Source organism: Scardinius erythrophthalmus (genome assembly GCF_964197995.2).
Source record: "Scardinius erythrophthalmus genome assembly, chromosome: 13".
NCBI lineage: Eukaryota > Metazoa > Chordata > Actinopteri > Cypriniformes > Leuciscidae > Scardinius > Scardinius erythrophthalmus.
Window position 1 is genome coordinate 6,095,603 of NC_138233.1, and position 24,732 is coordinate 6,120,334.

The window sequence follows — 24,732 nt, forward strand, 5'->3', positions numbered from 1 at the left end:
TTATTTTTCAACAAGACGCTCCTGCCCAAAGATCAAGTCCATCAAGCTCATGTTTTGTCCTGGTCAGAGTCCAGATTTGAACTTTATAGTGAATATTTAGTCTCATATTAAACTGAAACGAACCACAAGACATTTTTCAACTACTGATAAACAGTTTGAAGACATTGAGTGGAACAACACTGACTCTTCTTCCTGTAAAACGATGTCTGCAAGTTTAACATTTTAAAGAAAACAAATAAGGCTATTCAATTCTACGCTACTTTATCTACAGTATTTGTGCAATTATTGCGAATTTCCTGACCAGTGATTTGAGTTTAAAATGGTTAAAACCATTAAAAGACCACAAAATAATTTGCCATTTTTTTGCCCAGTATGTATTTTGCAAAATGAAAAAAGTCTAAAATTTAAAGTACTGTATATATTTTACAAGTAAAACCTTTAGACATGTTAATCACTTACCAAGTCCATATATATTTATTTGCATAATAGTCTTAAATATGTGCGCTGTACAATTCGTATTCATTTCAACACATTTAATCAAAATAAATACTGACAGATGCATATGAATAAAAACAACAACAAATCAGCAGACATTCAGTCTTCATGAGATGATGTCCATTCACAGTAAGATGCACTTCTAGAATGAGGACGAAGGCAACAGAGATATTTTAGGGCACATGCTGAGAAAAAAAAACAATAAAAAAAAAACAGAAGAGGGAAATGAAATAATGAGAGAGACGCTGTGGTTCATACATAAAGAACGATAAAAAAAGCAATCGCAATGATATACGTCTTTTGAAAAAGTCTTTTGTGGTTGTCCTCAGTGGCGTACGCTCTATTTTTATTAATTTTTTTACAAATTGCACCAGATATTAATGAAGCATGTTTAACATTTTTACATTTTTTTACATTTAAAATAAAAATATTTGTGGGAAGTGTTAATCTCAGATATACTGTCAACTTAATAAAATTACATATCTTCCAAAACAACAATTTGTTTTAGCATAATGATGACAATGTAAAGGCCAATTATTTAATTTTGTTGTTGGTGTCGTCCGCTCTACCTGTAATACAGGTACACAGCCCATCCAATCAGCACAACAGGAAACAGGAAGTAAGGTGTGAGCTGTATTCCCAGAAGCCCCCAAGACAACACACCATTCACCAGCATAGCAGAAGATATGACAAAGAGCCGTGTGATTCCCGTTCCATGTTTCATGATGACGGACATAAGGAGCCCGTTAGCGGCCTGTCCCGCGATAATGAGCCAAACGAGCGTGGAGAAACCCTCCAAAAATCCCTGCCGCCCGCCGCCGGAGAGATGCGACGCCAGATTGATGGCCACGCCGAAGACGTACAGAAACAAATTCTGGAGACTCAAAGGCAGCCGTTGGGTTTTCAGCACCCGCTCGGTGTAGACGGCAGCCAATCCTGAGATGAAACAGTACACAAGCACCAACAGCAAACCCCAGGATGTGATGTGAAGCCGGCCTGTGGATTCGTCCTCCAGTGATGGTTCCCGATCTAAACCGGAGTAGCTGTGAGAAACGCCGGCGGCCACGAGCATCCCGAGCGCGATCCACTGCCCACGCCGGAGACGCTTTCCCAGGCAGGACGAGTAGAGGAGAGCGGTGGACACGATTTTCAGGTTACTGAGCACTTGGAAGGAGCTGGGATCCATATAGGCTTGCATGAACACCACCAGGTTGTTGTTGAAGGCGTAGAGCACAGCAGGAACGGCGTACGGCGCCACCGTCATCACAGACACCGACACTTTGAGGGCGGAAAGATTCCCAGATGCCAACAGGGAGGCGAATGAGACCAGAAGCTTGGCGAACTCGATCAGAACCACACATGACGACGGGCTGAAGGGAACGTGACCATCGACTTTGGTGAGCGAGATGAGGGGAGCGTGGGAACCGTAAATGAGAACCAGGAGAAGCAGGAGAAGGACCCATCGTCTTCTGAGAGGAGGTTCTGCTTCATGAGAACCAACATTATCTACCGCAATCATGCTCGCGATCTGCTTTCGAAAGTACAAACTCAGCAAACCCTACAAAAAACAAACAAAAAAGCACTAGGACGAACTTGATTCTTGAACAGCGCAGTATAAAACAAAATGGACATGATGTTAGGGCTGCACGACTTGGGAAAAACATCCGGTTTGCGATTTTCCTGCTTAAATTGCAATGTAAAATGTGATTTAAAAACGTTTTGAGGTTTGCTGTGCTTGTTTGTAGGGCTGCACAATTTGGCTGAAGATTTTGTAATTATCTATCAATATAATTATAAAATTATAATAATGACTAAATAAAAATATTAAACAAAAACTATTACTATTGTAATATTTCAAAGGTAAAATAAAAAATAAGTAAAAAAAAATGTAATAATTTTACAGTACAACTAGAAAAATAAGTACAACTGTAAAATTAAAATACTAATATTTTTGACAATTATTATTATTAAATAAAAAACTATTGTAATATTTTACTGGTAGAAATGAAGAATTTAAGAAAATTAATACAACTATAAATAAAAGTACAACTATAAAATTACAATACTAATATTTATGGCTGTCTTAATTTCTTCATTTTCAACCGTTAAACCATCGAAGTTGTATTTTGGCGAAAAACTAACCATAAAGCCGCTCTGAGATGCTGCAAACACCGGCGTGTGTAAATAAACACAGTGCTGCGCTTCACTCTGAAACACGCAGAGCATATATTTATCTGGTTGAATCAAAGCCTTTGCGATGTGATAATCACACTAAGCCATATCGTGCAGCCCTACATGATGTCTTCATTATAAAGTCCAAATCCACACTCACATATAGACCTCAAAACACAGTTTTTTCTAAATCAGCAGTTTCGTTCATGAGGGAAGGAGCTCCGATGTGACGTTGAATGACATGCTCTCCTCTTCAGTCTGAATTCAGTCCACTTCTAATCACTGGGTCCTTTCTTCAGGGAGTTCAGGAAGTCTCGTACGGTCTCCTCGATGTTGGGCACCTGATAGCTCTGAACAGCGAAGATTCCCGTCAGCGTTCCCAAAGCGACTCCTAAGATGGCAGACGAACGCATTTTGGAAACCACATACCCAGCCAGGAATCCTTTCAGGAAAGGAGACGCTAATAATGACCCACCCTAAGAAACACAAACAGGACAGTTTCAGCTGCAGCCTGGGAAGTGTGCACTCATTGAGCTGTCAATATTACAGTATATAAAGAGCAACATCTATATAACGTACTATCTTTTGCTTACCAGCCCACTTTTAACCACTAGGACAGGGGTTTCAAACGGAGACGTTCTGTGTGTTTTTGTTTACAAAATTCACTAAAGGCATTAATGAAGTATGTATAACGTATTCTTTTTTTTTCATTCACTAAAATAAATATTTCATTTTGCTTTCTAAAAACTGGTCATGGCATTAATTACAATAATTTAAAATAAAAATATATTTGTGGCAAAAAAATCTGCTATAATGCTATATAGGTGAAACTCGAAAAATTAGAATATCGTGCAAAAGATAATTTATTTCAGTATTTCAACTTAAAAGGTGAAACTAATATATTATATAGAAAATTACATGCAAAGTGAGATATTTCAAGCCTTCATTTGTTATAATTTTGATGATTATGGCTTACAGCTTATGAACATTTTCAAAATTTCTGAGATTTTGAATTTGGGGTTTTCATAAGCTGTAAGCCATAATCATCAAAATTATAAGTCTATATAATATATTAGTTTAACCTTTTAAGTTGAATTACTGAAATAAATGAACTTTTGCACGATATTCAAATGTTTCGAGTTTCACCTGTATATGACATAAAAGTAATTATTTTTCAGAAATTATGTTAATTTATAATAATAATAATAATAATAATAATATTAATGTAAAGGAAATTATTTAATTTTGTTGTCATAATAATATTAGATTTAATATTTTCCTCACACAGTGTAAATGGATTTTTATACATAAGAATATTTGGCTGGATTTATATTTACATTTGATTGAAATGAAAATAACTATATCTTTCCGAACACACACTCTTCTTCTATGGCAGGTTTCTCTCCTTTCCTAATTTATATTATGTTTTAATAAATCATTTAATTAGAATAATATTACATGAATGTGTGTATTTTCTGTTTAAGAATAGGCAAAACTGTGTCGATTTATAATATCAACATTTATTATCGGCTAAAGCAAAACTAATAAACAGTGCAGAACCAAAGTTTCTGTATGTGTTCCTCAGTATGTTAGGACCGGGCCGGATCAGTCGTGGATCTGGTTCTGTGGTACCTGTGGGATTCCAGCTTGAACCTCATCCTCCACCTTCTTCTGGATCTCCTCCAGTTGGTCTTTGAGCTGAGCCAGATCCTTCAGTCGGGTCACCGGATCCTGAAACGGATCCGACACACATCAGACCACATGAGACCACTGACACATCCAGATCAATGCACTAAAACAACATACTGTTATTAGAGTAATAAACCCTAAGAAGCCGTGGTGTGATTTACTGTACAGTGAAATTCACTGTTAATCATGGCTTCACATGGCTTATTGCTTTCATAAAACAGTTATCATCAGTTTATCAAAAAGTTTCATACAAGTGTGTGTTTGTATATTAATTTAAAATGGCTTTGAACGCAGCTCAACCAATCAGAATCAAGGACTGGAACAATCCATTTTATAATTACGTTTCATTGACAGATGAACTCCCTTTGCTCAATTTCTAAGCACATTTTCAGATCTTTTATTTTTATTAACTTTCAGAAAACATGCAAAGACTCTTAACATCAAACAATAGAGGAGGATATACATATAACATATCTATTATTGTGTTTAGGGGTCCTTACCATTAAAAAGTTTGATAACGCTTGCACTATGATATAGTGGAGGCACAAGCTATTTAAAGGAACACTCCACCGTTTTTTTAAATAGGGCTCACCTTCTTTCCTACATTTAGATAGGTGGGCAAATGCATTTTTGTCTCAGTGCATGCATTGTTTTAGTTTGACAGGGTCGGCATTAGCTTAGCTTAGCATAATGAATTGAATCCTTTGTTGCCAGCTAGCATGTCCTGAGTAAAAGTGATATATATATATATATATATATATATATATATATATATATATAAAAAACAAAACACCTAATTACTTCTTGTGGCCTGCGTATTCACAACGAGTACAAACAGCGATGTAGATTTACACTAGGCGATTTCCTAGGCAGATATTGCTTAGCTAGCGCCGACCCTGTCAAACTAAAACAATGCATGCACTGAGACAAAAATGCATTTGCCCACCTATCTAAATGTAGGAAAGAAGGTGAACAAGCCCTAATTAAAAAAACGGTGGAGTGTTCCTTTAAATAAAAGAGATGTAATTTAGGCCTATATCAGTGGCCATTTTTGTATGTCATAACTAATTTATTACTTTTAATTAAAATAAAAATAATAATTACATATTTCCACTTCAAACACATACTCTTTATCTATGGCAGGTTTAAAATCGAATAGTTTTATTTCCTTATATTATAATGTTTTAATAAATCATTTGACTTGAATAATGTTACATGAATGTAATTTAGTGGATGTATTTTCTGTTTAAGACAGTTTTAGACTCAGTATAATATCAACATACTTATTGATATTGTAAATCACACATTATTTTATTTTGATCAATTTACATTTTTTTTGTAATCACACAATTCTAAATTCTACAGATGACATTTTTCAAAATAAGATGTTTCTATACATTTCTTATCTCTAGTAATTGCAGTTAATCAGATCTTACAAGTGTGATGCTTTTCTTTCTATGACAGCCGTCAAATGCCAAGAGTTCAGAAAGGCAGCAGTGACTTTACATTACTCCAATAAAGCGTCACAACATCTCTAATAACCAAACAGCAGGTGACATTGATAACACAACACTTAAATATAAACGACATACCCGATTTGTCCCTATCTGTACATTAATTCATTATGAAAAAAGCGTTGTTTTAGACAGACCGTGGTTTCTCACCTTGTCTTCCGCCATACTGCAGAAATGATAAACGATTCAATGTGCGCAGTGCGCTCGATTCATTTGCCCTGAATGAATGACGACTCGCTCGAACACAACTAACGTTACTCACGCTGTTTTACTTTTAGTACAATGGCTTGAAATGATAAATATAAATTTTTAAATACATATTTTCCACTAATTGTTCATTATATACTAAATGTATCATTATTCAGGTGTAAATAATTGTCCAGACCGGTCTGGGATAAACGGCAATGTCACGTGCTACCTGTTACTTTCCTCATCGCTGTTCATGATTGACCAATCACTGCAGTTTTTCATTACGTTATCAGTTTTGTGTTATCAAGGTTGTAGGGGCTGATTTCTATTTACGTTTTATTAAAACATGCCTCTTTTGGAAAGACTTAAATATATTATTATAGATATTTTTTTTTATGACAAACATATCCTGAGATTTGACTACGGCTCAACGGATCATTCGGCTCCCAACAGAGCTAGAACTACTTTATGTTGCCTGAGAAATAAATATTATTAATTGATTATAGATTAATCTCTTATTCTTTTTCCTCATATCTTTCTGATTTACCCTTTTCTGTCGTTAGCAAATTGTTAACTAATTTCCCCCCTCTGTATTCTGTTGACAATGGGTATTGTTGTTCAATTTTGTGTATTATACACTAAAATGTGTTTTATAAACATGTCACCTCTGTATTTTTGCATTAATAAAAACGACATGTTATGAAAAAATAAAAATCGGTTTTCTGTTAATAAAGTATATAAACCTTCAAAAAACGTTGTCTCCTAGGAAACAGATATTTACCATAGATATTTGCCACTATGTGGTTTCTACAAACATACAACAGAACAACTAAACAGTGCAATAAATAAATAAATAAATAAATAAATAAATACATACATAAATTAATTATTTAAATAATAATTTCTCAGTGTTATTAGAACGACGGTTGTCACGTGCTACCTGTTACTTCTCTAATCGCTGTTCATGATTGACCAATCACTGTCGTTCCTCTTTGCGGCATAATGCAGTTTTGTGTTATCATCCTATAGAGATTGTAGGGGTTGATTTCTATTTGCGTCTTAGTTTTTACATATATGTACCAGACCTGAAATAGAGTAAAAATAAATATCGCTTAAACACAAGGGCAAAATAAAGCTCGTACTCTATTCAGTTGGAAACGCTGTAGATCAAACTCTCATTGGGCCTCCAGTCGTTCATCTGATCTCTCCTCCGCCATTTTTACGGCACTATTCTGCAGGAAACACACCGCTAAAACACCGGCTCAGCTCTGAGCTCTCACACCCCACACACACACGATCCAAATCCCCAATCCCGCGGCTTTACCGGTGTTATGCTGAGAGATTCGGCTGGATTTGGACCGATCCTGCGCTCATTCAGGTAAGGCTTCAATAAGACACGCGCTCATTGGCCGCAGACAGTCAGTATCAGCACTCAACAATAACCGACATCACACACACACACACACTCACGGTGACGGGAGGGAATAAAACACACTCTGACATGTCTGCATACACACTTTAGCCGTGGCTTTATGTAAATAAACTGCAGTTAAAATCATATATGAGTATTTATTTTTATATGAAGCTGTTGAGGAGTGTCACGTGATGTTGTTCAAACGTTTTTGTTGTTTACCTGCTGCATCTGTTCCAGCTGTGTAACTAATGCTAGCAAAACAGTGCATATACGTACCGTGGTAGCACCATGTCTTGTATGTGTACTATAGTAATAGTATAGTATTCTCTGAAGTTCGTTAGGATCATGTAAGGAATTTCAGGATACCTTTTAAAAAGCATGTAAACATGGATATTTCACCCCAAAATGAAATATAAAACTGAAGAAAATATATTTTGCAGAAAGAAAAATGCCAATGATTGTCTTTTTTTTAATTAAAGATTTGTTTATTTATTTATAATCTGTCTATTTTGTCTATTTATAGGCATGGTGCAAACGCATTTCCAACCAAAAAAGCAATTTGGCAATAAAATATTGATTCCTGAAGGCTGATACAGCTGAGTTCTGCTTCTGTTTTATTTCCATGATTGTCTCACTCACACTGATTATTAAAGTTCACTACACACCTTGAATTGCATAATTCATATTAATTACATTTGAATTATTTCAGTTGGAGATAAACACAAGAAGAATAATAGAAGAATACAAATAAATAAATAAAACATGTAAATAGGATAGCCTAGGCTATATCTTCATCTTGATAAGCAAATAACATACATGTTTTGCATTGACAAATAATCAATCGTTCAAAGGATATATTTAAGGCTTTGCAGTAATTTGGTCTTTATTGCGTTATTTCTTGTTGCTGTTAATGAAGTTAGTGACCTATTTTTATTTTAAAATAAAGTAAAAGAAGGTTTTTGTGATGCCCATTACATTTGCGGATAAAGAATTTTCCATATATACTACATACATTTAGCATACACAGCATCAATATCCTAGAAACATAACACATCTTTTCCCTGAGTAGCATTTAACAAAATAAAAGTCAAATCACACCAAAATATTCAATACGATCATAAAATAAATGTACAGTGCTATGTTTTCAAGTCAAAAACCTTGCAATCACCAGTCGTACAGGATAAATCTGGTGAACAGTTTTAAATTATACCTCTCAAATTTTTTTGGTAATACAAAAAAACACTGTTGAAGGCTTGAATTGAAACATTTTGACATTTTTCTTTTCTTCTATTTCTCCTAGAGATGGAGGCCATTTATGGAGAGATGGAGGTGGAGAGCTGCTACACGCTTCTGGAGCTTCCTTCGCCCAAGAAGAAACGCAAGAGCAAAAGCAGCATGGAGAACTCCGACAAACCCAAGAAGCCCAGGTAGACCCTCATGGAGAAAGCTGAAGGCGCGAGAAGCGTTAACATCTATAGTTATTTGAGCTGCTCTAACAGCCTGTCTGCTATCACAGGTCAGCGTACCTGCTCTACTACTTTGACGTGCATCAGAGCGTTCAGCAGGAGCATCCCGATCTGCCTCAGTCGGAGATCAACAAATGCATCAGCGACAGCTGGAAGAGGCTGAACGTGGCGGATCGAGGTTATTACCTGGAGAGAGCGCGCATGGAGAAAGACGGCGTCGACCCTGTAAGTCTGTCACTTTGAGAAGACCCATGTAAATGAATTTCAGCTAGGGTGGTGGAAGTTAACCGAATAGCTAAATATGGTTAATTCCATGACATTTATCTATACATTTTTCTAATCTGAATTTAATTAGCAATCACCATCGCACACCTGTAGGTGATAGACGTGTGGGGGAAAAAACAAATAAGTAAATCTAAAAAAACAAGGAACTCCCGTACACTATCAGTACTCGCAAATGTGTATCAAAATTTTATTAGCAACGTTTCGGTCTCACGATCTTCATAAGGTCTCACTAATCTGACATTAAAATCAGCATGAAACGGAGGTCTTTTCTTCTCTATTATGATGTATAAAAACTCGGTCAAGAATAAATGTCGGGCAGGATTTTGTCTGTGGGGAGTAGATTGGATGGTTGTGGTTTGCTATTGGTGGATCTCATGTGAGTGACAGGTTGCCCCGCCCTCACGCCGGTAAACACATCATCAGAGAAGAGAAGAGATGAGCTGCAAGAGGGAGGGGAAGATGCTTTTATTAAAGATTAGTAGGAGCATGAATTAAAAACTAATAATAATTTGCACAGATACATCATTTATAATAAATACTGCAGTCTTTCATAAACAAATAAGAATGGTAAATTTTGATTTCATGGTGATTTCAAAAGTGCTTCATTCTGTTAATTCTCCTGGTAATAAGAAGAAAATCCTATTTTGTTGTTGTTTTCACTAAAGTATTTATTGAAAATTGGGCCTATTTTTTGAATTAACTAGATTAGATTAAATGTAATTGTCATTTAAACAATATGTGCGTGTATATAATTTCTAGATTTATAATACATTTTTAAGTTTGTGTATATATATAATGTATATGTAGATATGTATGTATACTGTATATATACATACAAATACACACAATTCAAATGTATTAAATTAACCTGAAAATTGTATATATATATATGAAGACTTCAGATGCAAAAGCCTCCAAGTGCCATCTGAAATTTTCTTCTAGAATGATCATTTTTATCAAGCTTGTATGTTTATGTTCAGTTATTTCACTTTAATGGCAATGATAATTATCTATTAATTTTCATTAAAGTGAAATTACTGAACTTAAATATACGAGCTTGATAAAAATGATCATTCTAGAAGAAAATTTCAGATGGCACTTAGAGGCTTTTGCATCTGAAGTCTTCATATATATAGTCTTTAGATTTATAATACATTTTTAAGTGTCTGTGTGATATTTAAAATATTAAAATGTATATAATTTATAAATAATATATTTTAATTGATAAAATTATGACCGTAAATTTTATGTCTCTTTTCACAGAGCAGCCAATCAGCAGCTGCGTCGTCTCAGGACGTCCCAGGTTTCCGCAAGATCCTCCCGAGGGCGAATTATGTGCTCCTGCCCAAGACTTCTGCGGGAGGAGAGCGGGCCGAGGGCGAGAGCGACATGGATGCCCTCACGGACGGGGCGGTGGATGGAGCCCCTCGGGCCCCCGCGCAGGAGCCTCTGGTGTCCCCCATGACTCTGGGCAGTGAGGTGGAGCTCTCGGAGCAGTGCATCGCCATCGAGGCGCTCAGTGAGGACACAACCGCGTCCCACAATCCCAGTGACAGACTGACGAGTCTTAGGCAGGACGGTCACAAAGCTGTTACTCTGCTGATGAAGAGGGAGGAGTCTCGAGTGTCTTATGGTGACGTTGGCGTAGCGATAGAGAATGGAATGGAGGGCGGGGCTTTGATGCCTCAGATCAAAGGAGATGCCACTCATCTAGTTGCCATAATACCCAATCAGGTGGGCTGTCAATCATCACTGCAACATTCACATTAAAACATAAAGCAGTTGAATGAAGGAGCCTTGATTAGCTAAACTAATGAATGTACAGCTTTAGTTTTTCATTTTTTCTAAATGATTAATATTTATTCTGTGCCATGTGTTTCTCAGGGCCTCGAGAATAAAGTGATCAGCACGGCCAGCCCAATAATGATGTTTCCGTTAATGAGCGCTATGAAACCAGAACCCAAACCCTCCTTTAAACTGGTCAGTAAATCATCTACAGAGATGTGATGTTTACCTATTCATACAGATTTCTGTATTTTCTGTATGATATATATATATAAAAATTCTTTCCTTTTCATTTAATCCTCCCTTATCGGACTGAACTTCGTATTTTGAGCACTTCTTGCGTTGCGTTTGCCTCTTCACAATGACTCGCTTAATTTAGTCCTAATTTGTAAGTCGCTTTGGACAAAAGCGTCTGCTAAATGGCTAAATGTAAATGTAAATTTTCCTACCCGAGAAGTAATAAAAGGGAAAAAATGGCTTTTTCAAATGCATTTAAAATGCATTTCTTTCATGCATGGATTGCTTGTTTCCGGTTTGTGTTTCCGGGGCTCGTGGAAATGCTTCTCCACACAAACTTCATCTCTGCCTCTGCTCTGAGTTTGAGTGGCTGATAACGTGTATTTGAGAATGAGATCATCATTCATAAATCTGTTGCTGACAAAAGAGAAGCTTTAAGCTCTCCCTGATGATTTTCTACAAAATAAAGGCTGCATGGTTTAATATAGACAGACATAAATCTTAGTATTGTAATGTTATTGTTTTTCAGTAAATTAAAATTATTATTATTATTAAATAAAAAAATGTTGTTACAGTAATAGTATTAATACAATAGCAATATATTTATTTTTTGATTTATTATTATTAACTACTATATTATATTGCAGTAATACTATTAATGCAATAGTAAAATATTGCTTTATGTATTTAATTTTTATAATTTAAATGATAAAACAAAAAAGAAGTAAATAATAATAATACTTTTTTTACAATCTGGCAGTAATCGTATTAGTCCAATAGTAATATATTTCTTTATCGATTTAATTTGTATAATTTAAATTAATAAAATAAAAACAAAAAATAATGATAATAATAATGTTGTTGTTGTTGTGCATACACTTTGAATGTGTTTTTCATTTATTTTTCTTAGCTGATCACATTACTGCATCAGCAAAAACAATATATATACAATATATATACAAAACTCTTCCTCACAAGCATTATATTAATCCACTGCCTTTTAAACACGTTTCATATATAATAAACCCGCATTCCAGTTTTCTGTGCACAATGCATGAAAAGGTCAGTTTATGTTCTGTAACTCTCATACGTGTTCTGTTCTCAGCCCATCAAATACACACGGAGAGGACGGGGCAACTGCACTACACCCGGGTGTGTGTTTTCATACGTCACCCGTCACAAACCGCCCCAGTGCCCTGACTGTGGACAACACCTCGGGGGGAAGTGGGTCGCAGCAGTGAGTCCTCAAACCTGTGCTACGAGTCAAGCTTAGTCGTGGCCGATACTCATTCAAATACATTCATACAATATAGATGATCAAAGCATACAGTTAAAAATCCTAAACATGTCTCTTATGCTCACTTAGGCTGCGTTTATTACAGCAAAAATGTGAAAATAAATAAATAAATAAATAAATATATATATATATATATATATATATATATATATATATATAAATGTTATTCCTGTGATCAAAGCTGAATTTTCAGCATCGTTACTCCAGCTTCAGCGTCACATGATCCTTCAGAAATCATTCTAATATGGTGATTTGCTGCTTAAACATTTTTAATGCATCCTTGCTGAATAAAAGTATTAATTACTTACCCCAAACTTTTGAATGGTAGTGTCTCATAGTTTCTACAAAAATATAAGGCAGCACAACTGTTTTCAACATTGATAATAATCATAAAAGGTTTATTGAGCATCAAATCAGCATATTAGAATGATTTCTGAAGGATCATGTGACACTGAAGACTGGAGTAATGGAATAAACATTTTAAAATATATTAGAACAGAAAACAGTTCTTTTATACTTTCTGAACTGAAATATGTGGCTTTTGTGCTTAAATATTAATTTCTGATTATAATCTTAAAGTTAGAGGAATTTAAAACAAGTTGTATTTCCCTGTTTTACAGGCTAAGAGAAGCTCAGTTAAAAAAGACCCGTCTTCAGCAAAACAGTGTGACGACCCCAAGCCTCCAGATCATGTGACAGACCCTGATGAGACGTCGTCCAAAGACACAGAACACACGAGCGCTTCCATTATTCCTCAGAGAAGCTCTTCAGATAAAGCTGAGGTCCGCAGGGTGAGCCGTAGAAAGAGAGAGCGGATGAATGCAGTGTCAGCTCCTCAAACACCTGATGGCGCTGGTGTCAACAGATCTGATGCTGAACACACTGCGGTCCTGTAAGAAACTCAGTCACACACTTCTCACACTCTTACTGCAGAATACCTGGATGACCGGCTATACTGAACAAAATCTGCAGTTTGCAACATTATTTATATACTTTTATATTTTGTGTTTCTTTTTATATTTTAAATTTTCATTTTACTTCGTTTTAATGCTTTTGTCATTTCTATTAGTTTTTTAAAAAATCTATTTTTTTATTATTTTATTTAACTTAAATTGATTGAAGTATTAAAATGATTTATTTCATAATAATCATTTATTCTAATTTTTAAGTTGTTTAAGTTTTTCATGTAATATTTATTTTTTATTTAGTTTCTGCTTCACTGCATTGACCCGAAAACAGTATTTAATAGTTTTTGTTTTCAGTTTAAATTTTGAGTGTGACATGAACATTACCATCTCTTTCTTGACTCATTATTTAATCAATTTTAAAACAAACAAATTTGATTAAAAATGCAAAAGAACTGATAACTGGACACTTGCTAACTTGAACATGCAATATAATGAGATGATTTAACTACAGTGTAGCATATTACTGTATGAAATGTATATTATTGTGTGTACTGTTTGCATACAATGTGTACTGCACAATATGCATGAAGTAATGCATGTTTGATCATCTTTGTCCTCCTTGACTGCGACTCTCTAATGTGTGTGTTTGGTGTGGTGTGCTTCAGAGCATTGGGTGGTGGGCATATTCAGGTTGTCACGAGAGAGAAAAACAGCAGTGTCGTTCAGAAACGCCGGATACGAGCTATTCTTCCAGCACCCGCCCACAACAGTGAGTCCGCCGTCATTATAATGAGTCTGTAAATGAACTGCATCTGATGTTTACATGTAGCCTGTTTCTCATAGATGCGTCCGGCCAGTCCACAGTGGTGCAGTGGATCACGGTCCCCCCTGATAAAGTCAAAACTGACACGAATATCATCAGAGCTGGTGAGTCAAACACCAAGGAGTGATCTAATGATATTTCTGTTGGGTTGCATTCATCTTATCTTCATTGTTGACTCTATTAGTTGTGATATGTTGTGTTTGTAGTGAAACCGTCACCCAGTGAACACATGACCGGTCTGAAGCCCAGCACCCTCAAACAGCTGGGTCACATGATCACACCCAGTGCCTTAGAACAGGTGAGATTACTGTACCCAACACTCTGAGATGAGAACAATAATAATAATAGTAATAAATATTGTAAAGTTTATAATAATAATAATCTGAGAAAATTATAAAGTAATAAAAACAGCAAGAAAAAAAAAATTAACAATACAAAATACAACAAAACTATACAAAATAAAAATACAAATATTAAGACAGCATAAAGTAATAAGAACAAGAATAAATAATAACCTGAGAAAGAGAAAAATATTAACAATAATAACAACAGTAACTGTACAAAATAGTAATAATAATATAAACAATAAGAATAAAAATAATTGGAGAGAAGAAAAAAAATGTATATTAATATGAATAATAATTATTAATTATTAGTTGTTATTATTATAATAATAATACAGAATACAATACAAAGTAATAATAATGCAAATATTCTGAAAGAATAATGTAATAATAACAATAACAAGAAAAACAAGGATAAATAATAATCTGAGACAGAAAATTATTAACAATAATAATAGCAACAGTAACATTAAAATAATAATAATGATATGAGTGAATAATAATAATAAAATAACAACAATAAAATAACCTGTAAGAAAACAAAAAAAAAACAATAATAATAATAATCTGAGATAATACTTTAATCTAAAATAATAAAAATAGCAATAATGATAGTTACAATTCAATAATAAACAACAACAATGATAATAAAAACAACAACAACAATAATAATAATAGTAAAATACAGATAATAATAGAGGAATAAAAAATAATCAGAGAAGAAGAAAAATAGCAAAGTAATAATAATAGTAACCATACAAAATAATAATTAAAATATTCTAAGATAATAATAATAAAAACACTACTACAGAAAGAATATATGTATTAATAATAATCTGACATGATAATAATGATGATAATAATAATCTGAAATTGGTGTGTGATAGAATGTAAATGTGTTTACGGGTGTGATTGTAGAAGCCGCTGACGGTCAGCAGTAACCAGTACATCATCACAGACAACGGTGTGAAGATCCTCTCCATGGTGCCCTTCAAGAAGAGCGCCGGATCCTCCCTAGTTAGTGTTAGAGAACACACACTCTTCAACATCTTCTGTGATTTCCTATGATAACTGTGATCCTCAGATTGTGGACTAGTGCTGAATGTGTGTGTGTGTGTGTTGTTCAGGCTCTGGGTTTGTCTACAGCGAGAGGTCGAGGGCGTTGTAAGAATCCGGCGTGTGATTACGTCTATAAAAACAGACACAAACCTCAACACTGTCCGACCTGTGGCTGCGAGCTCGCCAACAAACACGTCAAGAAAAACAAACTCACGGTTCGTTTCAGCACACCGTATCTGTCTACTAGAACCAGTCGCTTTATTAAAGTTATCAGTTAAGTATCATTAATTAATGCATTGTTTGCAGTAAGAGTTTGATAATGTTTCTTTCATGTCAAGAAGTGAATATGTTTTAGTTTACTCTTGGTGGACTGTTTGGAGTTTGTACAGTCAAACTAAAATGTATTCAGACACCTTCAACATTTCTCACTTTATCACAGTTTATTCGCTATAGTTTAGAAAATGGTAATAAAATATGACAAGAACTCAAAGTTATTAAATCAGTTTTTCACTGGTTTTGTCCGTCCTTCTGTCAGACTGTCTCACACATGAATTATGTTGAATATCTGTGAGCTGTTAAATTTAACTACACAATTAGATAATACCAATTTAGCTCAGCCAATCAGCAAGCAATGCTTCATTGTGTTCAGTCTGTGTGTAAAAAGAGCATTAGCAATTAAAGAAAAAACACTTAAGAAAACATGATCAGCTCAAAGTGTCTGAATCATTTCGGTCCCAAATTTTAATAAATGTTACTGGTAGTCACTGTATGAAGAATTTTTGGGTATAATATTTCACAGTTTACTTTATTTTGCTCTCCTCACTTACATAAATGGACTATAGCGTCCTGCACCCACTAGTAAACAAATATCAAAAATGATATCTGGTGTCTGAATAATTTTTGGCTTGACTGTATGTCTGCATAATACAGCGCAACTAAAGTGGTGTTTTCCCTGATGAGTCCCACACTAATGAGTGTGTGTGTGTGTGTGTGTGGTCCAGCCGTGCGCTGAGGATCTGTCCAGTTCTGCGCTTCTGTTGGACTGGTCTCAGGCTCTGAGCGGGTCTCAGAAAGAGCACCAGCGTCACTCCACCGTCAGCCTCCTGCGCTCGTGTCTGCAGTTCCCGGAGAGCGAGAGTGAACTGCAGGACGTGTTCAGACTCATTCACGAGCTCAACAGCCTAGAGGAAGAGAAACACACGCAGGAGAGCAGCGGCTGGCCCAGCTTCTACGAGTCTGCGGCCACACACTGCAGCCTGTGTCAGTGCGCACTGTTCAGAGGAGACCCGAGGTGAGAGGAGCCGCATGGGGGTGTGCTGGAGGCATGGGGGGACTCGCTGGGAGATTCTCATGTTGTGTTGTGTTGTTTAGTTCAGTCGCAGGTTTGGAGGATTGCTGGTTGTTGACGGATCGTGTGATTCGTCCCGTCACTCTGCAGCTGAAGGTCTGTACCAACCTCCAGTGTCTGGCGATACACAGTTTCACAGACCTACATCCAGGTAAACACACACACACACACACACACACACACACACACACACACACACACACACACACACACACACACACACACATTTTCTTGTTTAAATATACTTAATATTCTTTTAAAACTGTTACTTTGCCTTGAAAGTAGTTTGTCATGTTCATTTATGCTTTTGTCAGACCAGACTCTTTTATCCTAAGCTTTTGTCTAAAGTAGAGAAGACCATAAAGACCATAGAATATAGACCATAGAATATGACAGTTTGTGGTAATCACTCAGGGTTATTACAGTTAACTAAAACTAGCTAAAACAGCTAGTTGCCATGGAAGCGTTTCTCATGAAAAAAAATCCTCAATTTCATTTTCATGTATTAAAATAACTATATATATATATATTAATTAAAAAAAAGTTACACAAACAAAAAATTACTAAAACTTTAACTTGAATTAAAATGAAAACGAAAATATGAAAATAAAAACTAATTCAAAATAAAATAAAAATCTAGAAAAATTATATAGACGATTAAAAATAATAATAAAAATGACAGAAAACAAGCCAAAATTAACAAACCTTTAACTAAAATAAATTCAGAATAAAATAAAAATAATAGCAATTAATAAAAACTATGTATACATATATTTTTTAGAAAAATAACTAATAAAAATGACAAAACAGTAAAGTGACCAAAACTAATTAAAATTAAGATGAAAAATAAAAATAAAAACTATATAGACAATTGGAAATAATAATAAAAATAACAGAAGCAAAAAATTGCTAAAACTTGAACTAAAATTCTAATTCAAAATAAAATAAAAACTAATTCAAAATAAAATAAAAATGTATAAATCTATATAGACATTTAAATAAACAAAAATGTATAACTTAAAATAAAAACTAATTAAAAAACTAAAACAAAAAAAAACAACTATATAGACATATTTTAAAAACCAAAACCTAATACAAACGCACTACAAAATGACTAAAAGTTTAACTTAAATTAAAATGAAAACAGGAAATATGAAAATAAAAACTCTTTCAAAAAAAACTATAATGTTATCTGAATGATACTAAAATAACACTGTGCTGTAACGTCTCTCGTAACTCTGACAATGCAGCATGTATTACTGCAGGTTCTGTGTGTTTGTGTGTTTCTCAGGTGTGTTTAATGTTGGCAATAAACTGCTGGTGACGCTGGATTTGTTCTTTAAGATGAGACATCAGATCAGACTGGGAGACGAGCCTGCACATGCCGCTCTCAGTTTAATCAAACACTCACTAACAGGTGCTTCATCATCATCATCATCATCTTCATCTCTCACACACTGCATGTGTGCGTGAAGTTTACCGTGCCTCTTTGTGTCTCGTGCAGACGCTGTGTTGAGCTCGGAGCAGGAGTCACATGTTCAGGATCTGTTCTGCAGCGGTTACTGGGCGTTTGAGTGTCTGACGGTTCGAGACTACAACGACATGATCTGTGGTGTGTGTGGCATCGCACCCAAACTCGAGATCGCGCAACGCAACTCCAACAACACTTTACTGCTCAAAAACGTGGAGGTAACGCCAATGAAGTAACATTTAAAAACTCAAAATGAAAATTAATCATAAATAAGTTTGTTGAAGCACTAAAATTACTCAAACTAAAATAAATATAAATATTAAAAAACAAACTAATAAAAATGACAAAAGCATATAAAATGACGACAATTAAAATATAAATAAATACTGTGATACTCTCAGTAAATGAGCACTGTGTCACGGGTGTTGTAGTTCACGTGGCCTGATTTCCAGGCACCGGATGAGGTGCACGTGGATGAGTTTTGGCTGACGATGGAGAACGAGGCGCTGGAGCAGGTGGTGTTTCCCTCCAGTGTTCCTCTCACACGCTTCGACGCCTCCATCATCGCCCCGTTCATCCCTCCGCTCATGAGGAACACGGTCGCCATCAACACGGAGAAGGACAAGATCACCTCTGACACTCAACACAGAGGTACAGACACACGTGTTCAATCCTCTGCTGCTGCTCGTGTTTAAAAACTATTTCAATTAAATTAATGTACTATATTTTAGTTTGATAATGTTTTGTTTTTTTTATATTGTTTGGAACTAAAGTATATTTGTCCAATAATTATTACATTTATTCACTTTTCAACTTAAACTGTCATAAATCTTGCACAGACTTAAAGGGTTAGTTCACCCAAAAATGAAAATTCTGTCATTAATTACACGCCCTCATGTCGGTCCAAACCCGTCAGACCTTCGTTCATTCTTTTGGATGAAATCTGAGAATTTTCAGTCCCTCCATTAGAAGCAATGGTTTATGAAGTGCTTTGTTTGCACAAAAAAACATAATTTACCTCTATATAGGTTAAACCACTGGAGTCACATGGATTACTTTAATGATGTCTTTCCTATTGTTCTGAACCTTGAATGTGTAAGTTGCGTTGCTCCCAATGGAGGGACTGAAAGCTCTCGGATTTCATCAGAAATATCTTCATTTGTGTTCCGAAGATGAACGAAAGTCTTACGGGTTTGGAACGACATGAGGGTGAGTAAATAATGACAAAATGTTCATTTTTGGGTGAACTAATAACCCTTTAAGTTTTTTTTTTTTAGACACTTGGCAGATTATTGCTAAAGTGAAAAAAAGTTTTTCAAAAAGTGAACGTAAAAAGTTATATAATTTTACGTTTATTGTAAAATTTAAAATTTTAATATGAAATATTTATTTTCCAAAACAAGTTTTACTCTAAAACTTCGAGAAAATCAAAGCCATAAATCTAAACAAGTTGTTTCCCAAATTTGAGCTTGATATCGTTCAGTAAGATTTTGTTTGGGCGCAGTACCAAATGTGTCCACTAGGTGAAAACGTTTCCCATTCATTTCCAATGCGATGTGACTATTTTTTCAGAACCATTTAACCTTTTCAAATCATGTCCATGATTATTTTTTTCATTTTTATTTTTTGTGTTCACATAGCAAGTTTATCAAGTTTCGTACCATTCAGAAAAAGTAAAAAAAAAAAAAAAAAAAAAAATCCGGTCCAGAATGACTGAAGAGCACAAGAAGGGTGAACTGTCTTGCTTTATAGTTCAATCGACTTTTGCAACATCGACACAGTTATTGAACTGAATCAACATGAATCAACTGACTCGAGTTGAATAATGACTATTGTCTTCTGTAGTCTCTTATTCGATGAAGTTTGCATCATTAATTTGGTTATTTTCCAGTTTATTTCTGTGAAGCTGATTTGAAAAATTCGAATATTGTATAAAGCGCTATAAAAATAAAGGTGAAAGGTGAAGTTTCTGATTCCTGAAAGCTTATAGCTTGATTTAAGCATCATTGTGTGTGTGTGTGTGTGTGTGTGTGTGTGTGTGTGTGCGTGTGTTTCAGGGGACCCGTCAGTCCTGGTGCGTCTGATCCACGAGGGTCTTCTGATTCCCGATCGGATGGATCTGCACAGTGAAGAGGAGCTCAGGGACGTGCTGGAGAAATGTGGGATTCCTCCTGCAGAAGACAGTGCAAAAGTACATGGCAAAACACGTCTAGATGGGAATATTTCATAAACTTCTATTCCTTATATACTGCGCTAGTTATAAAAACTTAAGCCTAACGGCGCTGATCCACTTGTCCGTGCGACACTTCTGTCGCGCCGCGCTCCACTATATTCCTATGGGTGACGTCAAGCGACTTTGTCGCACCCGCAAAGCATTCCGGGAAGGCGGCGCTTCATTTGAAAAAGTGCTGCGCGTCAAAAAGCTGGCCGATTCCCATCTTTATGCAAATGAATTCCGTTAAACGCGGCGCGTCTATCCAATAGAAGAACAGCATATGGAGACGGAGGGAAGTCTCTCGCTGGTCCTCTGTTCTTATACGCTACATTTCCCGCTCGGTCAGAACCACGCCCATAGCGGTAAACGCCCTCAACGTACCAATGTGGGGAGGCGTCGCGACACCACGCGACAGTCGTGTCGGACAAGTGGATCAGCGCCGTAACAGAATACTTTCTGCATTTTTACAATAAAAAAAGAAATAAAGAACTTTATTTCATAGTGACAACTGAAAGAAGCATGTAAAACATGTAGAGAATGGGCTTCTGGTTTGGTTTGACAGGACGGGCTGCTGGAGTCGGTGTCTTTGCTGTATTCACAAACACAAAACGGACTCTGGACGGGACGTCAGCCACAAGCGCTCATGACGGCAGGCAAGATCAGTAAAGTCTGTCCTCATCAGGTACACACGACTCACTCTTATAACCGTGTGTGATGATGCTGAGTTCAGATGAGCTGATGTCTGGTCTCTGGTCAGGTGGTTTGCGGCTCCAAGTATATTGTGCGTAGAGAGAGCGCTCGAGATCACCTGGACCTGCTGCTGTCCTCACGCTTCTGGCCGCCGGTGTACGTCACAGACTGTGCCCAGAAGGTGGCGCTCTGCACTGACGTATTATACCCTGAACTGGCCTCACAGATGTGGGAGAAGAATCAGGGATGTTTTTCTGATCCCACTACAACACCACAGGTGACAGATTTAATGGAATAGATCACACTATATATATATATATATATATATATATATATATTAATTATATATATATATAAAATCATAATGCATTATTATTTTTATATAATTATTATTAAAAACATATTTATTTTTATTATTATAATTTATTTATCCTCATGTCATTCTGCTGTGATTTCTTCAATGAAACAAATAATAAATTAAAATTATGAAAGAATTGTTAAGCATTTATTTCAAAGGTTTAGGAAGAAATAAATTATATATCCATCCTTATTTATTCATTAAAAAAACCCTAACATTTTTAAGAAATTCTACACAATTTTATTTCATCTTAGAGTGACAACTCCTAGAAGGACATTAAATTACCAAAAATTACATTGATTAATTATTTATGAATTTAAACATAAATGTAGCAATAATTATTCTTATTATTATAATCAATATAATTTGATGATAATATTATCATAATGCATTATTATTTTTTACATAATTATTAAAAACATTTATTTTTATCATTATAATTTTTTTATTCTTATGGCATTCTGCTGTGATTTCTTCAATGAAACAAAAAAAGAAATTAAAATTGTAAAATAATTTTTAAGCTTTTTTTATTAAAGGTTTAAGGTATTAATACAGTAGTCAACATTTGAAGTATTAAAAAACTTTCATTAAAGTTATACATGAATTTTGAACAATACGGTACCCGTTCTTGTCTTCGGACAACTTAAACTTTGATTAACTTTTTTGATCCACTTTAAATGTTGACTACTGTATGTATTATATATTATATTATATTATATTATAATAATATATAATATATTAATTCCATATAATATATTAATTCCTCATATATTTATTTATTTCAAACGTTTAGGAATTTATATATATATATGCAAAAGCCTCTAAGTGCCATCTGAAATTTTCTTCTAGAATGATCATTTTTATCAAGCTTGTATATTTAAGTTCAGTAATTTCACTTAAATGGCAATGCAAATTACCTATTAATTGTAATTTAAGTGAAATTACTGAACTTAAATATACAAGCTTTATAAAAATGATCATTCTAGAAGAAAATTTCAGATGGCACTTAGAGGCTTTTGCATCTGAACTCTTCACATATATATATATATATATATATATATATATATATATATATATATATATATATATATATATATATATATATATATATATATATATATATATATATAGACAACTCCAAGAAGGACATTAAATGATCAGAAATGAGTTAATTTATTTCCAAAAAAGCTGCTGTTTTGTGTATAAGTGCTGATAATGTAAAATATTCCTTAAAAAAGGTGTTATTGAGTTCTATACGTAATTGAGGTTTTCCTTGCAGTGAACTTGTTGTACAAAGATTTCAAAACAACCGATTGTCTGTTGAACATGTCAGTCTCACAGCTGTCTTCTTCTCTTTCTCAGTACGTGTCCTGCTCGGAGCTTCAGGATCAACCGTACAGCTTAGATCTCACAGCAACTGAATCAAACCCTCATCTGCACCCGCTCACCAAATCCTCGTCTCGCTGGATAGTGCGACCCGACAGACCCGACGCCCCCCACGACGCCCAGCACGCCATGAGCCTCTGCAAAGAGCTCGAGCCTTACGCCGGCCTCGTCTCCGAGATGTGGGACCAGTCCGAGGGGGAAACCAGCAACGGCGACCGGCGTAAGGCTCTAGTGTTCGAGAACGCAGCGTATTACTACCTCTACAACAGATTACTGGACTTCCTGAGCAGCAGAGACATCGTTAACCAGCAGATCTCAGAGGTGTTGAGCGCGTGCCAGCCGGGAGAGGTGGTGATGATCCGGGACGCCCTCTACAGGCTCGGGGTGGCACAGATCAACACTGACCCGGAGGAAGAAGAACTGGACAAACACTCAGATGGACTTGTGTTTGAGGAGGTGATGCTCGACTGAATCAGGGACGGGTTACTCGACAAACACAAGCCGGAAATGTGCCTGGAAAATGACTTCAGGATTTATTTAAGAGATGGTGTGGAGAGAAACTGAAACTGGGAGGAATAATTCATGCAGAAATAAACTCTCGTTATTTATTCACCTGCATGTTGTTGGTGTTTCATCTGGAAATGTGGAGCACAAAATGATTTTTAAAGCAGCTCTTTTTCATACAACAAGAGTCTCTTATGATTTCAGAAGAACATGAATACAGCACACATTTACTGTTATGATACTAGATTATAATCTTAAAGGGACAGTTCACCCAAAAATTCAAATTCTGTTTCAGTTGTTTCAAACCTGTATGAGTTTATTTATTTTTCCATACTATGGAAGTCAATGGGGACAAACAACTGTTCGGTTACTCGTATTCTTCAACATATCTTCTTTTTAGTTCAATAACTTGAGGGTGAGTAAATAATGACAGGTTTCTCACTTCTGGGTGAACTATCCCTTTAAGATTTACATATTTAAATTACATATACAATTTCAATCCATTTGGATTTCTGTGTTAACAAATACAGTTAATACAGTTAATAACTAATAAAATGTGATGCATTCTATCATTCATTAATTAAATAAAAGTAAATGTGATTTAAATACACATTAACCTATTAGTATTTATATATCATCATATTTATATATGAAGATACATATTTATATATTTCTTACAATATTTACAGTTTGTTTCTATCTGATTTTTTTAGAATTAAATATTGCTCGTTCCACAGCTAGCCGTATTTTACTTTATACTTTTTAACTGAATAAATTATTTTCGCAATCAGCAGGTTTATGCTGATAAATGCGTTTTGCGAATATGATCATATAAATAAAAATCAAATAGTTGCAATTAGTTAATAATAAACTATACCATGACCGTTTCATTTATGAATGACTCAGAAATATGCATTACATTAAGTTTATTATTTTGTTAAAACGGTGAAATCCAAATGGATGGATATTTTATATGCAATTAAAATACATCTTAAATTTACACCTACATATATATTTTTTGAGTGTATGTTGCTTTTTAGAGCTTTAAAGCCCGTGTAAATTACCACTCACTTTCACTGTGTG

The 24,732-nt window shown here is 35.1% G+C and overlaps 3 protein-coding genes across 4 annotated transcripts; 1 reads left to right on the forward strand and 2 right to left on the reverse strand.

The window, feature by feature from the left end:
• Positions 1–451: 451 nt before the first annotated feature.
• On the reverse strand, positions 452–3,143 carry LOC308700880 (putative UDP-sugar transporter protein SLC35A4). The gene is made up of 2 exons (XM_081382744.1): positions 2,828–3,143; positions 452–2,053 (listed from the first exon to the last, which is right to left on the reverse strand). Exon 2 carries the CDS (start codon positions 2,012–2,014, stop codon positions 1,061–1,063), a length of 954 nt encoding a protein of 317 aa, XP_081238870.1. The 5' UTR covers positions 2,015–2,053; positions 2,828–3,143; the 3' UTR covers positions 452–1,060.
• LOC308700881 (SLC35A4 upstream microprotein-like) lies at positions 2,943–6,047 on the reverse strand (the record flags this gene model as incomplete). Its single annotated transcript, XM_081382745.1, has 3 exons — positions 6,021–6,047; positions 4,300–4,398; positions 2,943–3,143 (listed from the first exon to the last, which is right to left on the reverse strand). Exons 1-3 carry the CDS (start codon positions 6,033–6,035, stop codon positions 2,943–2,945), a joined length of 315 nt encoding a protein of 104 aa, XP_081238871.1. The 5' UTR covers positions 6,036–6,047.
• Positions 6,048–7,222: 1,175 nt separating this feature from the next.
• hmgxb3 (HMG box domain containing 3) lies at positions 7,223–23,829 on the forward strand. 2 transcript variants are annotated; one of them, XM_081382741.1, is made up of 21 exons: positions 7,223–7,437; positions 8,776–8,900; positions 8,990–9,164; positions 10,488–10,958; positions 11,109–11,204; positions 12,352–12,483; positions 13,164–13,435; positions 14,117–14,220; positions 14,295–14,378; positions 14,481–14,572; positions 15,537–15,641; positions 15,746–15,892; positions 16,679–16,968; positions 17,049–17,176; positions 18,317–18,442; positions 18,530–18,714; positions 18,928–19,147; positions 20,554–20,687; positions 21,274–21,393; positions 21,469–21,678; positions 23,122–23,829. In XM_081382741.1, exons 2-21 carry the CDS (start codon positions 8,776–8,778, stop codon positions 23,614–23,616), a joined length of 3,711 nt encoding a protein of 1,236 aa, XP_081238867.1. In that variant the 5' UTR covers positions 7,223–7,437; the 3' UTR covers positions 23,617–23,829. The 2 variants fall into 2 exon arrangements, with proteins under 2 accessions (XP_081238867.1, XP_081238866.1); XM_081382740.1 differs by having other exon boundaries at positions 7,264–7,437; positions 8,774–8,900; positions 15,537–15,635.
• Positions 23,830–24,732: the final 903 nt, after the last annotated feature.